General features: G+C 48.3%; 1 protein-coding gene across 5 annotated transcripts in view; it reads left to right on the top strand.

Annotated features, from left to right (window-relative positions):
- The first annotated feature begins 2872 nt into the window (after positions 1-2872).
- NR3C2 (nuclear receptor subfamily 3 group C member 2) overlaps positions 2873-13312 on the top strand; it is a 206784-nt gene continuing 196344 nt past the window's right edge. Inside the window, exons 1-2 of one of the 5 annotated variants that reach the window (XM_071555642.1) lie at positions 2873-2998; positions 8410-10174. In XM_071555642.1, coding sequence (XP_071411743.1) covers positions 8412-10174 — 1763 coding nt within the window. In that variant the 5' untranslated portion in view covers positions 2873-2998; positions 8410-8411. Of the gene's footprint in view, positions 2999-3112; positions 3652-4900; positions 5238-5265; positions 5287-8409; positions 10175-13312 lie in introns of those variants that run through there. The other 4 variants (XM_071555640.1, XM_071555643.1, XM_071555639.1 and 1 more) reach the window with 4 other exon arrangements.

Raw genomic sequence — 13312 nt, 5'->3', positions numbered from 1 at the left:
GTACTATACTTAGATGTGGTTCAACCACAGTTACAACAGGGCCATTAAAGAGCATTTAAAAAAAAAAAAGGAAAAGGAAAAAAGATAGAAAAGAAAGAATACAGAATACAGGTTAAAAGGGAACATATTCTGTTGCTCAGCTAAAAGATTAATTTATAATTAGAAAACAAAATTCTTCAAATTAGACTAAATAAATAAAATATTCATATCTCAGAGAACATAAGCATACCATACAGAAAACATGCTTACTTACATTTTCTCTTGTAAAGAACTCTAAAAGACTTTCATCATGGCTTGAGAAATTAGCTTTAACACAATTAACTCGTGAGTTGGAGAAGACTGGACTCCTCTCTTGGAATACTCACACCTGTTGGTCAGGGAAAGTAAACTTTCATCTTTCATCCCTGACGTTTTTCTAGTGTCTTCCTGAAATGCAGCTACTTCTGATCAGCTGTAAATCTCAAATAATCAAAACCAGTTGAGCCAAATGGCATAAAAATTAAATCTATGGCCAATAATGTCAGGTAAAGAGTAATATGTTTGACCATTTGATTGCCTGCATTCCCGGGCTGGAGCTGGAGAGAAGTGGGAAATGCCCAGCTGCCTTAGTTGGAACTGACTCAAAACTTCATCCGCTTTGGTTCAGTTCTCAAAATAGGGCACATGACCTCTAAGTAAGACAGTACAGTAGGCTGCTTTTACACTACACTGCTGCTCCTGCAGCCCATAATACCAATTCACTCGCTTTATCAAGCATGGGAGGAGGTAAAATTTGACACTTGCTGAGTTTCAGCGTTATCTTGTGTTGTAATGCATTATCCATAGCAAATTTACCTCTATCTTTAGGAACAGAGATGACATCTGCTACAGAGTGGCTTACACTTGTCTGTCTGCTGCTTTCAGTGTCATGTGTCTGACATGAGTTAACCTCTTATAAAATCTAACGTGAGGGAAGAGAACTGCTCATTGGAGGTGTCCGCACTGCTCCTCTTGACCTACTTGGAAAACTATGACTCGACTCTTTGCGGCTTCCCCCATCACAACACAGCTGCAGAAGGCAGTAAAACAGGACCACTTTTAACCAAATCTGAAATGGGCTATATATACATTGTATGCCTCTGAATAACATTATTTCCAAACCTTGCAAAGCCCTTTGGTTACTTTATCAAGCTCACTACAGAGCCTTTTTTCCCCCCCCCACGGATTGGCATAATGGAAAAGATAGCCTTTTCTCTTCATAGATAAAGATCCAAATTGCATTTTATAATCTGACAATTATGTAGTTTGATTTTTTAAAATAAAACAGATAAACTCCCCTCCTCGTTCAAGATGAGATCTTAGTTGCTAGTGACAGCTGTTAAAATGCTGCTAAAAATAGATATAGTGTCAACCACTAAAAAGCTGAGTGCTCCTGTGAACCACAAGCAGAAAACAAATGAGGTTTCTACTGAATTTGTGGGAAATCTGTGAGCATCTTGCATGTACGGCAAAAGGTGCTTTATTCTTCCAGCAGCCATCTCTATCTGTAGCACAAGGGGAAGGGATCCTCCCTCAGACATTTGGTATATTCCCTCAATTTTATTTTCGCCGTTTTTTTGTCTCCAAAAATATAATAAAAAATGATGCAACACAAAGATTGAGGCTACCTCTGAGTGTTTCAGATGCCTTTTTCAATTACACCTTTGCCCTGAAAAAAAGAAATCAGGAAGAGAAAAACAAAAAAAGTGCAACCAAAGAGCCAAGTACATTGGTATTATAAATTAATGAAAAATAGTTGTTCTGGCTACATCAGTTATTGATAGAGCAGCCAATGTGCATGGGTACTTTTTTCATGGCTGTGATTTGCTTGGTTACTTGCAGAGTTGCGTGGAACTTTCCTCTGCCTTGGAATTGCAGTGTCCAGTCCATCCACAGTAGCTCCAGCCAATTAATAAATGAGCTGTATTCCAAACCAGATGTATGACACGAAATGAGTAAAGAGAGAGAGAACAGAATCGTGCACATTCGATGTTATAATACATCTCAGTAGGTTCCTCCTTTTTAGCTACATTATGGCTAAAAATAGACCACTAGTGTAGGCACAGTGAAATATGATTTGCTTCCAATAATACAGTAAACTAATTGTGAAATTAAGCTATTGAATGTGCCGTTATCTCCAAGCCTGGCCTCACCAGCACTTTCTGCTTCTCCTGTTTAGCATTTGTCAAGTTACCCACAAACTTTGTCGGATGCAAACAACAGCTGATAAAACATCGCCTTTCCCAAGGCCCCGATCCTAACAGAGACTTTGGCACAGGTAAAATTCCCGGCGAGCAGCCCTTTTCCACGCTTAAAGACTTCACCGAGGCTAATAAAATAGGGCCAAGTTTTTTCTCCCTCCAACGTCTCATTTTTTCCTTAAAGATGTTTAAATGAAGAGACATTCAATGCCCTGAACTTAAAACATAATCAGTTTTAAAAGACCTTAGCCACAAGTGAAATATTCATTTAAAACTAGCATCACTGCTAGCGCCGATCTTTTTGGGGTTTTGGGTTTTTCTGTTAACGCCGAAATTGCGGCGGGCTTTGCCCCACTGCAGTCCCGCGAGTGCGGCACGGACGCTCCCCCTGCCCACCCGTACCCCGGATCCCAAGGGCGCGCCGGAGGGCAGCGGGGACTGGGCTCCCCCCGCCTGGCAGCAGCGGGAGGGGGGATGGAAGGCGCGGGCCTGGCGCGGTGGGGAGGAGGCTGCAGCCTCCTCCCGCAATCCCGTCCAGGGGCGCTCCGCTCCCCGCAGCCCGCACGGGGGCCGAGCGGGGCGGTCGGAGCGGGGAGGGGAGGGTGTTCCGCCGCCGCCGCCGCCAGAGCCGGGAGAGACGCTCCGCCTGGGGAAGGGCACGGGGAGACACTCCTCCTCCCCCGCCGCCCGCCCGCCCTGCCTCCCTGCCGCCCGCCCTCCTTCCCTTCCTCCGGCGGCTCCGCGAACCAGGAACCGCGGCGGCGGCGGCGGCGGGCTCCGTGCGTGAGAAACCCCGCGGCGCCGGGAGCCGCCGGGAGCCGCCGGGGCGGGCGGCGCGGGAGGGGGCGGCGGGGGCACCGCGGCCGCCGGGCACTGCGAGGGGCCGGGCAGCACCGGAGGGGGCGGGAGGGGGGAGAGGAAAAAGTTTACACCCTCGCCACTCTCCTCCCTCCTCTTCCTTGGTGGCGCAGATGGGAGTTTTACCTGGAATGACATAAGTTTGGGGTTTTTTCCTGGTTTGTTTTTTGATTTTTTTTGGAGGGTGTCTCTCTCCCTCTCTGCCCCCTCCCCCCCTTTTTTTCTACTCTCTCCCCTTCCCCCAAAAAATCCCCCTTCCTCCCCCTCCGGTATTGGATCCACCCCCAGCTCCCCTCCGCCGGCGGGCGAGGGTGTGACCCGCGGGAACACCCACCCACCTAGGCGTCCATGGTGGGAGCTGTCCGCCGAGCCGAGCCGAGCCGCGGGCACCCGCCTGCCGCCGCAGCCCCCTCCCGCCGCCCGGCCGCACTCCCGGTGCTTCCTCCGCGTACTTTTTTTTTCCTCTTTTTATTTTTTTTCCCCCTGGGTGGCGGTGCGGGCTCCCGGATGGTTCGCTGCCAGTAGCCGGGGGCCGCGCCTCCTCCCCCCGCCGCGCCACCATGTCGTAGGGGAGGTGAGTGAGTGCAGCGCGGAGCCTTGCGCGGGGCGAGGAGCGGCGCGGGGGGTAGCGGGGTGGGTGTCCGACACACCGTCCGGCGTATCCAGGTCACGGCCAGTCCCGTTCCCATCCGTGAAAACTTCGCGGCAAGGACACGTCCATTGCTCGGTAGCGCCCGCGGGGAAGCGCGGCGGCGGCTGCTCCTCCGCGGGTCTCCCCGCGGGCGCTGGGAGCCGCCGCCTCGGCCCGTGAGTGTAGGTCGATATTTGGCAAAATAGAAAAAGGAGAGGGGCACGTGACACCCCAAATCCTGGGGATGTTGGCGCTTTCGCCGTGACTCTGGAACACAAACCCCGCAGCGCACGCGGGTGCTTGCGGGCGCGCACGGGCAATTGCGGGAGAAGGTGCGCGGTGCCCGGCGCTTCCGCTGCCCGGCGGGCTCAGCCCCCCGCCCCGCTCCCAGGGGCGCCACTGTCACCCTGCGGGGCTGCGGAGCTGTCCCCGCCGGGCCGTGGGCGCACCTGGGGGCCGAGAGCGGAGCTCTGAACAGCCGCTGACCGAGGGCTGGGGGCGGTATTTAGGGAGCGAGTTGGGAGCGCATCGCCTGAAAGTTTGCTCGGCAGCTTTTTTTTCTTTTTGCTTGTCTGAATAAAGGGTATTCCTGCAGCCGGGACGCGGGCGCCGAGGGGGACACCAAGCAGTTGGTGGGTGACAGTACCCCGGAGTGAGGAGTCGTCCCGGCGGCTCCTCTTGCTGCCCCTGGGTGGGGGGAGGCAGCGGGTGGGGGCGCCCGGCGGGATGCGCGGCTACTGCGGAGCGGAGCCAGCCCGGCAGGGAGCGGAGGACGAGTCCTTGAACCCTCCCGCGCTCCGCCGCCGTCGCTCCGCTCCTTTTTTTTTTTTTAATTCGTTCTCCCTCTTCCCCATATTTTTTTTATTTTTTTCTGGGTTTTTTTGGTTAAATCACCGCTGCACTCGCACGATGCGCATTCACGCGCCGCTGACAGGCGGAAACCCCGGGCCGGCGATGCCCGGCCCTGCCGCCGGCGCGGCGCGGGCACCGGGCGGGGGCGGCCGCGCCCCGCGCACCTCACCTGTCCGCGGGGAGCCCGGCCCCGCCGCCCTCCCGCGGGGGTGCCCCACTGCCGGGCGGGGCAGCGGGCGGGGACCCCGCCGGCGGGCGGAGCGCGGGGGCTGCGCGGCCCCTGCGGCTTTAAGGAGATGCGTTTCCCAGCCTGTGTCGCAGCAACTTTGTATCAGTCATGTCGCCCGGCGGGTGACTGACGGCGCGCCCTGGCCAATGGGGCGGCGGGACCGGCCTGGCCGCGCCGCGCTCCTCGTCCCGCCCGCCAATCGGGGCGGGCGGCGGGCGGGACGTAAACTTGAACTTTATGTGGGCATGTGACATGTTTTTAAAGGACTTGGCACCTTTTCCCGTCCCCTCCCGGGTGCCGCTCCGTGTCACCGGGCGGCGCGGCGAGCCTCGGGCGGGCGGGCAGGCGGGGGAGGCGTGGGGAGCTGCGCCGCCCGCCCTGCCGCTCCGCGCCGCCCTCCGCTCCGCACGGCGCCGCGGGGGCTCGGGGACGCGCCCCGCCGCAACAGGTAACGGGGGCGGGGGGCGCCGCTCCGCTCCCCGACCCGCAGCAGGAAGGTGGGGCTGGCAAGGGTGTGGCGGGGGAGTGGGCGCCTGGCACCGGGGCCCCCACTTTGGAGGGTGGGGAAGCGGCGTTTGCACGGGGAAAAAGGGCTTTTCTTCATCGCTCGGGGGTCGGGCGGCGAGGAAGGAGCAGGCGGGGGTGGGTTTGGCCGAAAGCGGGTTTGGGCTCTTGGAACCCGCCCCCGCCGCGCACTCCTGGGACGGAGGAAGGGAGGGAGGGAGAGAGGGGGCTCCCCCACGCGTGACAGCCCGGATTGCACCTGCAGGGAAAGCGGACAGGCGCGGGGGGGTGGAGCTGGTGTTGGTGGGGGTAGGTAGGGGTGCAAAGCGGTGCCTGCTGCCCGGGAGCTGCGGTGATGCTCCACATAGCGTAGGGTAAATAGAGAAATAAGCGTGCGCGCTGCCTACGTGGGTGTTTACACGCGTGTGTATGTGTGTGCGAGCACAGAGGGACCAGCCCCGCCGCGGGGACCCGCGCCCGGCGCCGCTCGGGCTCCGTGGGCGGCGGTGCCGGGGCTGCCCGTGTCGCCAACCGCGCTCCGCAGACCTGAAGAAAGCGGGGAAAGCCCCAGCGCAGCGATGAAACTTTGGTCCCCTGGGCAGTTTTCTGTCAGCGAGGTGGCTGGCAGGCGGTGAAACTTAGAGAAAATTTCGTTTACAAACACCGAGAAATAACAAATGAGTGGCTTCTTGACCCATCGGTTTATTTTTTTATGAAACCGGGTTTACTTCAGATTTTCCCGTATCTAGGTGACCTTTTGGTTGCAGGGATACCAGGTACCATTTGATTTTTTTTATTTGACTGTTGCTGCGAGACTGGTTTCATGCCTGATTGATCGGAGACTCGTGCTGCGGAGGGCTGTGTTTGTTGATATGTTTGGGGTGAAATACCTAACTCTTAAGTGTCTAAGTACTTCTTGAGGGAGGGATTCTGGAGAACCTGCTGTGCTTCTAATATATCTTCCTTTGCAAAGTACCACATATAGATGGTCTTGATTCTGATATGTTGCATGACTGAGCTTTCGTTGTGGACTGTGGATGTTTTAGCCCACTGTCAAATTTGTTTAGTGAAAGTTAGTAAAAAGGCATGTTTGGGTAGTAGGTGAAGTGTGGATACCGTGGATAAATGTGCTAGTCAAGTTGTAGTAAGTTCTGCTTAAAAGAACAAAACCAAACCATAATGCTAGCAGCAATCTGTGAGATGATTAATTTGGTTCTGGTATCCACCGAGGCGCTTGGAGGTGACAGAAACCAGCACTCCCAAAAAAAATCTGTTTGCTGCTGCATTCTTCCTAATTTATGTGTGTCATTTTAAACAGAACTTCTGTCAGGCCACAAATAATCTCTGCTGTTTTTTGACCTTTTGGATATATTTACCAGTCTGTGGAAGTGCAGGATCAGGGCATTTTCCAGGTTGTTTTTTTTCTTTTGTGTGACCCACATTTTTATTCACTGAAGTTTTAACGTATGCTCACCTATTGATTATATATGAAGTTTGAATTTACTACCATGGGAGAAGTTGCTACAGAGCTCATGTACTGGTGTAATGTTAAGTCTATAACTGAGATTTCTTGGTATGCAGTGGTTCTACTGGTGTTTATGAGGGTTAAAATTCACTTACATCTTAATTTTAAGGCTTAACTAAGTTTCCTGGTTTTCAGAAATGCGGGTCACTCACAGCTGCAATTGATTTCTCTGGAAATTAGGCTTGTTCAGCACTTAAATCACGGCTAGGTGATTATTTTGGAGTGACTTTATGTGAAATTAGGGACTTCTGTCTGAAAATTTTAGGCTATAGGAATGAGATTTGATAGACAGTATGATGTGAGACGTGATTCTATGTATTAATAAAATTTGTACTTGAAGAGAATGTAGGCGTAGGGCCATAGTTCTAAGTAGGTAAGGACAGAAAAGTATTTGAATCAGTCATTTTAAGTTTTTTTTGTTTTAGAATTTTGCTTAGAACAGTGTTAAGTAGTGTTAAGTAAAGGGGTTAAACACTAAATTAAATATTAAATATGGTCTGAAAGGAAAAAATATTTGCATGATATTGATATTGTAACTGTTGGCACTTGCGTTTCTACAGTTCTAATGACACTATGAGCCAAGTCCTTAAAAAATTAAAAATGGTTATTAGTTATATGTGATTTTCAGCTTATTGGGGACTAGTCATGCATTTCGCTCTCTGCTTCAAGGGAATCGTATGTGGTATGGGGGGGGCTTTTTTTAGGGTCCATTTTAGAATGAGGTTTGCTTTTTTTATATATTCCTCTTGCTGACTGCTGTGGAGGTGTACAGAATTTGCAGAATTATGGATCCATTTAATAGCCATGCATCCCTGCCTAATCTGATCCTCTTCCTCTGTGGCATAGATTTTTCCTATTCAACTTTTGCCCTAGTTCTCTCCTTGTTCCTTCATATCTCCTTGAGTGGTTGTATGAGAACTTTGTATAGCTGTGAAGGGGCAAGTCAGCTTGCAGCACCTCAGAACCGCAGCATCCTTCTTAAGCATCCTGTGTTATGCTGGATGATAAGGATGGTGAAGAAAAACTCTTGTAACAAACCAGTCTCCCTTGCTTTGATGTCTCTGTAGCAATGGCAGTGGAAGATTTGTGGAGGAGGGGTGCTGTGATGAGCAATTTCCACAGGGTTTACATCCTACCTATCACCACCATGTCCTCCTTTCAGGACCTCTCTGGATCTCCTCCTTCCTTGCTATCCACTTCCCTTCTTTCTATCCAGGTCTCTGGATGAGGGACAGCCCCTGGTGCTGCTGGCACTGGCCACAGGGCTGCGGCTGGCAGGGATGGGCAGTTGCTGTGCTGACCCTGCTGAGCTCCCTTTTGGGGCAGGGCTGGGAGCAATAATTTGGGTGTTTCCTAACTGCTGAGCAGTTTTCTTTCTGAACCCATAGGGCTGTCATATCCATGAGACCTTTTCCCTTGGTGTGATTGATGATGGAAGGGGCAGGGAAATGGGACTGGCAGGCAGACAGAGAGGAGGATAGAGAGAGAGAGCGGATACGCCTTGTTTCCTTGGGAAATTAGGAAATTTCCTTAGGAAGTCACACTGTCCTGTCATTTATTAATTTTACTTTTTTGTATATGTCTTTGCTAGTTATGGAGACAAAAGGATACCACAGCTACCCAGAAGGCTTAGATATGGAGAGACGGTGGGGTCAAGTTTCTCAGTCTGTGGAGTATTCTTCCATAGGTGCTGGAGAGCAGACTGAGGACAGTAACTATATGGAAATTGTAAACGTGAGCTGCGCCACTGGCACTTTTGCAAACAGCAGTACTCAAGGAAACAACAAAGAAAAACCTGAGCTACTCTCCTGCCTGCAGCAAGACAACAGTCACCCTGGTCTTCTCCCCTCTGACATCAAGACTGAAACGGAATCAAAGGAGCTGTCAGCAACAGTGGCTGAATCCATGGGTTTATACATGGATTCAATTAGAGATGCCGATTACCACTATGATCAGCAGAACCAGGGAAGCCCGGGAAAGATCTATCAGAATGTGGAGCAGCTGGTGAAGCTCTATAAGGAGAATGGGCATTGCTCCTCTCCCCTCCACAGTGCCAGCAGGCCCTTGAGGTCTTTGATGTCGGACTCTGGGAGCGCTGTGAATGGTGGTGCCATGCACACAATTGTCAAAAGCCCTATCATGTGTCAAGAGAAGAGCCCTTCAGGCTGCAGCCCTCAGAACATGGCCTCCTCAGTGTGTAGTCCTGCAGGAGTGAATTCCGTGTCCTCAACTACTGCAAACTTTGGAAACTTTGCCATGCACAGCCCCATCAGCCAGGGAACTCCTCTGTCGCGCTCGCCGAATGTTGAAAACCGAGGGTCAATGTTGCACAGTCCCGCACATGTTAGCAACGTCGGGTCTCCGCTTTCCAGCCCTATAAGTAGCATGAAGTCACCGATTTCTAGTCCTCCCAGTCACTGCAGCGTGAAATCTCCTGTCTCGAGTCCCAATAATATCACTATGCGGTCTTCTGTGTCCAGTCCTGCGAACCTGAACTCCAGGAGCTCCATTGCCAGCCCTTCCAATGCCAATAATAGGTCCACTCGTTCTAGTCCAGCAGTTAGCACTGTGGGATCATCCATCTGTAGCCCTGTAAACAACTCCATAGGATTTCCAGCTTCTGGCACGCCAGTGGGACCTAGCAGAAGCCAAGATACCGTTCCTAGTCCAGAAACAAAAGACAAGGGTGCTCAAGAACTCGCGTTTCCTAAGATGGAGGAAATGGAGAATGCCATCTCCAACAACAGTCAGATGAACCTTGTTCAGTTTATAAAACCTGAGCCAGATGGGTCATACGGCAGCGCCTGCATTGGTGACAGCAGCAGCAAAATAAACTCAGATTCCCCCTTTTCAGTACCAGTGAAACAAGAGTCAGCCAAACATCCTTGTTCTGGTGCCTCTTTTAAAGGAAATCAAACAGTAAATCCTTTCCCATTTACAGATGGCTCATATTTTTCTTTTATGGATGACAAAGACTATTACTCTCTTTCTGGGATTTTAGGACCACCTGTTTCTTCATTTGATGGAAATTGTGAAGGTAGCAGTTTTCCAAATCCAGGCCTACGTGTGGGGATTAAGCAGGAGCCTGATGATGGCAGCTATTACCAAGAAAACAGTATACCATCCTCTGCCATTGTGGGTGTAAATTCAGGTGGACAGTCATTTCACTACAGGATCGGTGCCCAAGGCACGATATCCTTGTCGCGGCCGGTTGCTCGAGAGCAGACATTTCAGCACTTGAGCTCGTTCCCTGCTGTCAGCACGCTCGTGGAGACCTGGAAGTCACATTCAGAGTTGGCATCCAGAAGAAGTGATGGGTATCCAGTTCTAGAATACATTCCAGAAAACGTGTCCAGGTGAGCTGGCAAATTGCTTCTTTTTTTTTTCTTTTAAATTTCCTCCCCCTACTTAGTGTTTTTTCCTTCTTCCTCTGCATTAAACAATTAAAACAGGGACAAGGGTGGTATTTCTCAAGCTGATGTGTAATTCTTGGTTTGAATTTCAATTATTATCATTGTTTGCTTCTGTCTTGCTGTTTTTGACTCTGCCTTTAATAAAAAGAAAGTGCTGGCTTTAGTATTTAAGAAGAATGTATTATATTCTATTGTTATTAGGTTTGAAAGTATAGCTTTAATATGTTTATGAGCTCTTACTACTACAAATGTTGTTTTTCCCATAATGAGAGCTCAGTCAAATTGCTCTCTTGTGTCCTATAATAGTTATTCTTCTTAGCTAGTGCTTAGATGAGTTGTACCTCAGATGCAGTGTTGAGATGAGGATAAGAAAATGGTGGTGTCAGTAGTCTGTTTTTGTAGAGAAGTATGGTCCTATGTTTCCAGACTTTATCTGGTTAAGTTAAAAAACTAAACGTTAAAGCCTGTGGCAACATATTATTTCTGTATTTTAACTGTAGGAACATTTGGTTTGTATATATAGAAAAATGCCTCCAGAAGGAGGAAGGCTGTTAAAACTTGATGCATCTGAAAGGGAGAAATGGATAAACTGATCTCCTCACTTTTGGTGGAAGAGAAATATGCAAGTGTCATTTGAATTTGGATTTCTTGGCTGATTTGTATAAGCACATGCTTCTTCAGCAAGCAGGTGTCTGTGTATCTCATGAGGGACCTTACTTTCATAAACCATGTAGTTTCCTAGTCAGTATTACAAGTTACTAAGAGCACGACAGAATAGTTATATGGTTTCTTCCTGTATTCAACAGGCTTACCAAAGGTTTGTGCTAAAGCTCAAATAGCCAGCAACAGATTTGCATTTACCTTTCACAACTTTTTTTGTTGTTGTTTTTTGTTTTGTTTTGGTTTTTTTTTTTTGAATCATGAGATGTGCAGGTACCCTCAGTGAATGAAACATCTGCCTTATTCTTGGAGTGGGGTGAAGAGAATGGGTAGTGTTTTCCATATTTGTATGATACTAAATATTTCTGAAAATACAGTGTTGCAGTGAAAAAGATAATACCTAAAGCAATGGTGCATTTGAGGAGGGAAAACAGCCAGTGAGGCAAAAAAAGACTTAAGTGCTTGCATTTTATCTTCATGTCTGTCCAGCCCCTCTGTACAATAGCCTTATCATTTTGCAAGCCATACTTCACTTTTTCTCTGGCCATTTCCAATATGGTCTCTAAAAATGCATTTCTTAATGTATCTTTCTCACTTTGAAAGGGCTATATCCCACTGTCATGCTGAACTTTGCATGTAACTGGATGTTTATCATCTAGTCTTGGCTTAAATGTACTTTCTTGGATTCAAGGAAGACTGAGTTACTGTTTTCTAGTTACTTTACCTGATGAAATTTTCATAAATTGTGTTACTTATACAGTGAGAAAAGTTTACCAGGAGACTGATGGAATGCCTGAGACTCTGTATTTTATTGCCTTCGTGACTGAGCATTGTTGCTTGGACAAGTAGCTCCTGCCAGCTGTGAGAGCTCTTGTGTGACTAAATGCTTAAGCTGAGGCAAGGTTGATATCCATTGGAGAGGCAGGCACAATAAACACAGAAACGCAGGAAGGAGCAGGGTTGTCACCAATAGTTGTGTTTGGAGTGAGTTTCTCACAAGGCTTTTGAAGGAGTCTTCTGATCTGCCATTAGCCCATGGCAGCTCTGGCCTAGTGAGTGGATAATCTGTGTCATCAGACTTGATGACACAGGCTTGATACACTTTCCTGTCTTTGTTCTCTAAGCTGATATCTGTAAGATATGAAGGTGAATGTAGCTGTTGCAGGTTTGAAATAATGACATTTTTAGTGCTCAGAGTTGTTACGTGTGGAATTCTGTTTAGGTGATGAAGATCTGGAGGGTTGCGACACTTTCAGGCATACTGATGTGTACTTCAGATTAGGACACGTGTCATCCTTTCAAATCTCTTAAATCAACCCCATTATTTAACTAAATGCTGCTCTTAATATGCTTGGCAATGGCTTTATGCCAACAGGTGCAGCCAGAGACCCGTGCAAAGCCCTTAAAATTTTCAAGGTAAATTGCCGTAGAGGGCATTTTAGCAGTGCAGATTTGAATGTGGCGTGCCTGCTCAGATATTGACTGCTGATGAGACAAATCATAAAGACTCAGCCTAAGATGTCCCACATGTAAAAGCCCTCTCTTGCTATTGAACCTCAGACTGATCTTGACTTTTTTCTTCATTTCTGTACCATGTTCCACCAAAGCAGAGGAAATCATGCTCAAGTTAGTTGATTCTCTGACGCGTTGTATTAAAACACACAGAGTTTAAAACCACACCAAACCAAACATCTCGGGGGTTTCAGCTGTCCCATGTCTGCATGGTACAGGGATTGCAAAGTCTCTTCCTTCATGTTGTCAGAACAGGAAGCATCACACCTCTGTGCTCTACATCCAAACCAGATCCTTCTTACTTCCAGTCAGGCTTTTTTTGATGTGTGAACCATATCAGGCATCATACATTTTGCAAAATTCTACAATATATGATTAACCCTTCAAAGTCTACAATATTTTAAAGTTTCTGGTATTCTAAGTGTTCAACTTCAAGGTATACTTACCTTGCAATATAAATTGCTGTAAGCAAAGATTAAGTCAATGGGAAAAAAAAAGGCTACGTTGTTCTCTGAAGTCAATAAATGATCACCATGGAATTTATCTTGCTTTAGCAGCAATACTTTCTGAACCTTGACATCATTCTCTTTCTGTACTGCTTCAGACTTATAGTTTACATGGTGAAAAGGACTGGCTGACCAAATAAAGACATGTTTTCACATTGAGAATGAAGCTTTATAGTATTACTGTATTTTTTATCTATTAGAATATGATCTTTCTTGAATCTGTTGTATTTACTGGTAGTGTCTAATAACCATAGCTGAGGCATTTAAAATGCCTTTCTACCTTGATGACTGTGCCAAGCATCTACTGTCAACCACAGCATTTCTCTTTTTCTCCTTCAGTTACTTTTACTAGATGTACACAGTTGTGGTTCTTTTTCAGTTAGTGGGTTGTAACATTTTTATA

Source organism: Pithys albifrons, chromosome 5, assembly GCF_047495875.1.
Source record: "Pithys albifrons albifrons isolate INPA30051 chromosome 5, PitAlb_v1, whole genome shotgun sequence".
NCBI classification, from domain to species: domain Eukaryota; kingdom Metazoa; phylum Chordata; class Aves; order Passeriformes; family Thamnophilidae; genus Pithys; species Pithys albifrons.
Note: the sequence above shows the minus strand (reverse complement) of the source record. Positions and strands in the feature narration are given on the sequence as shown.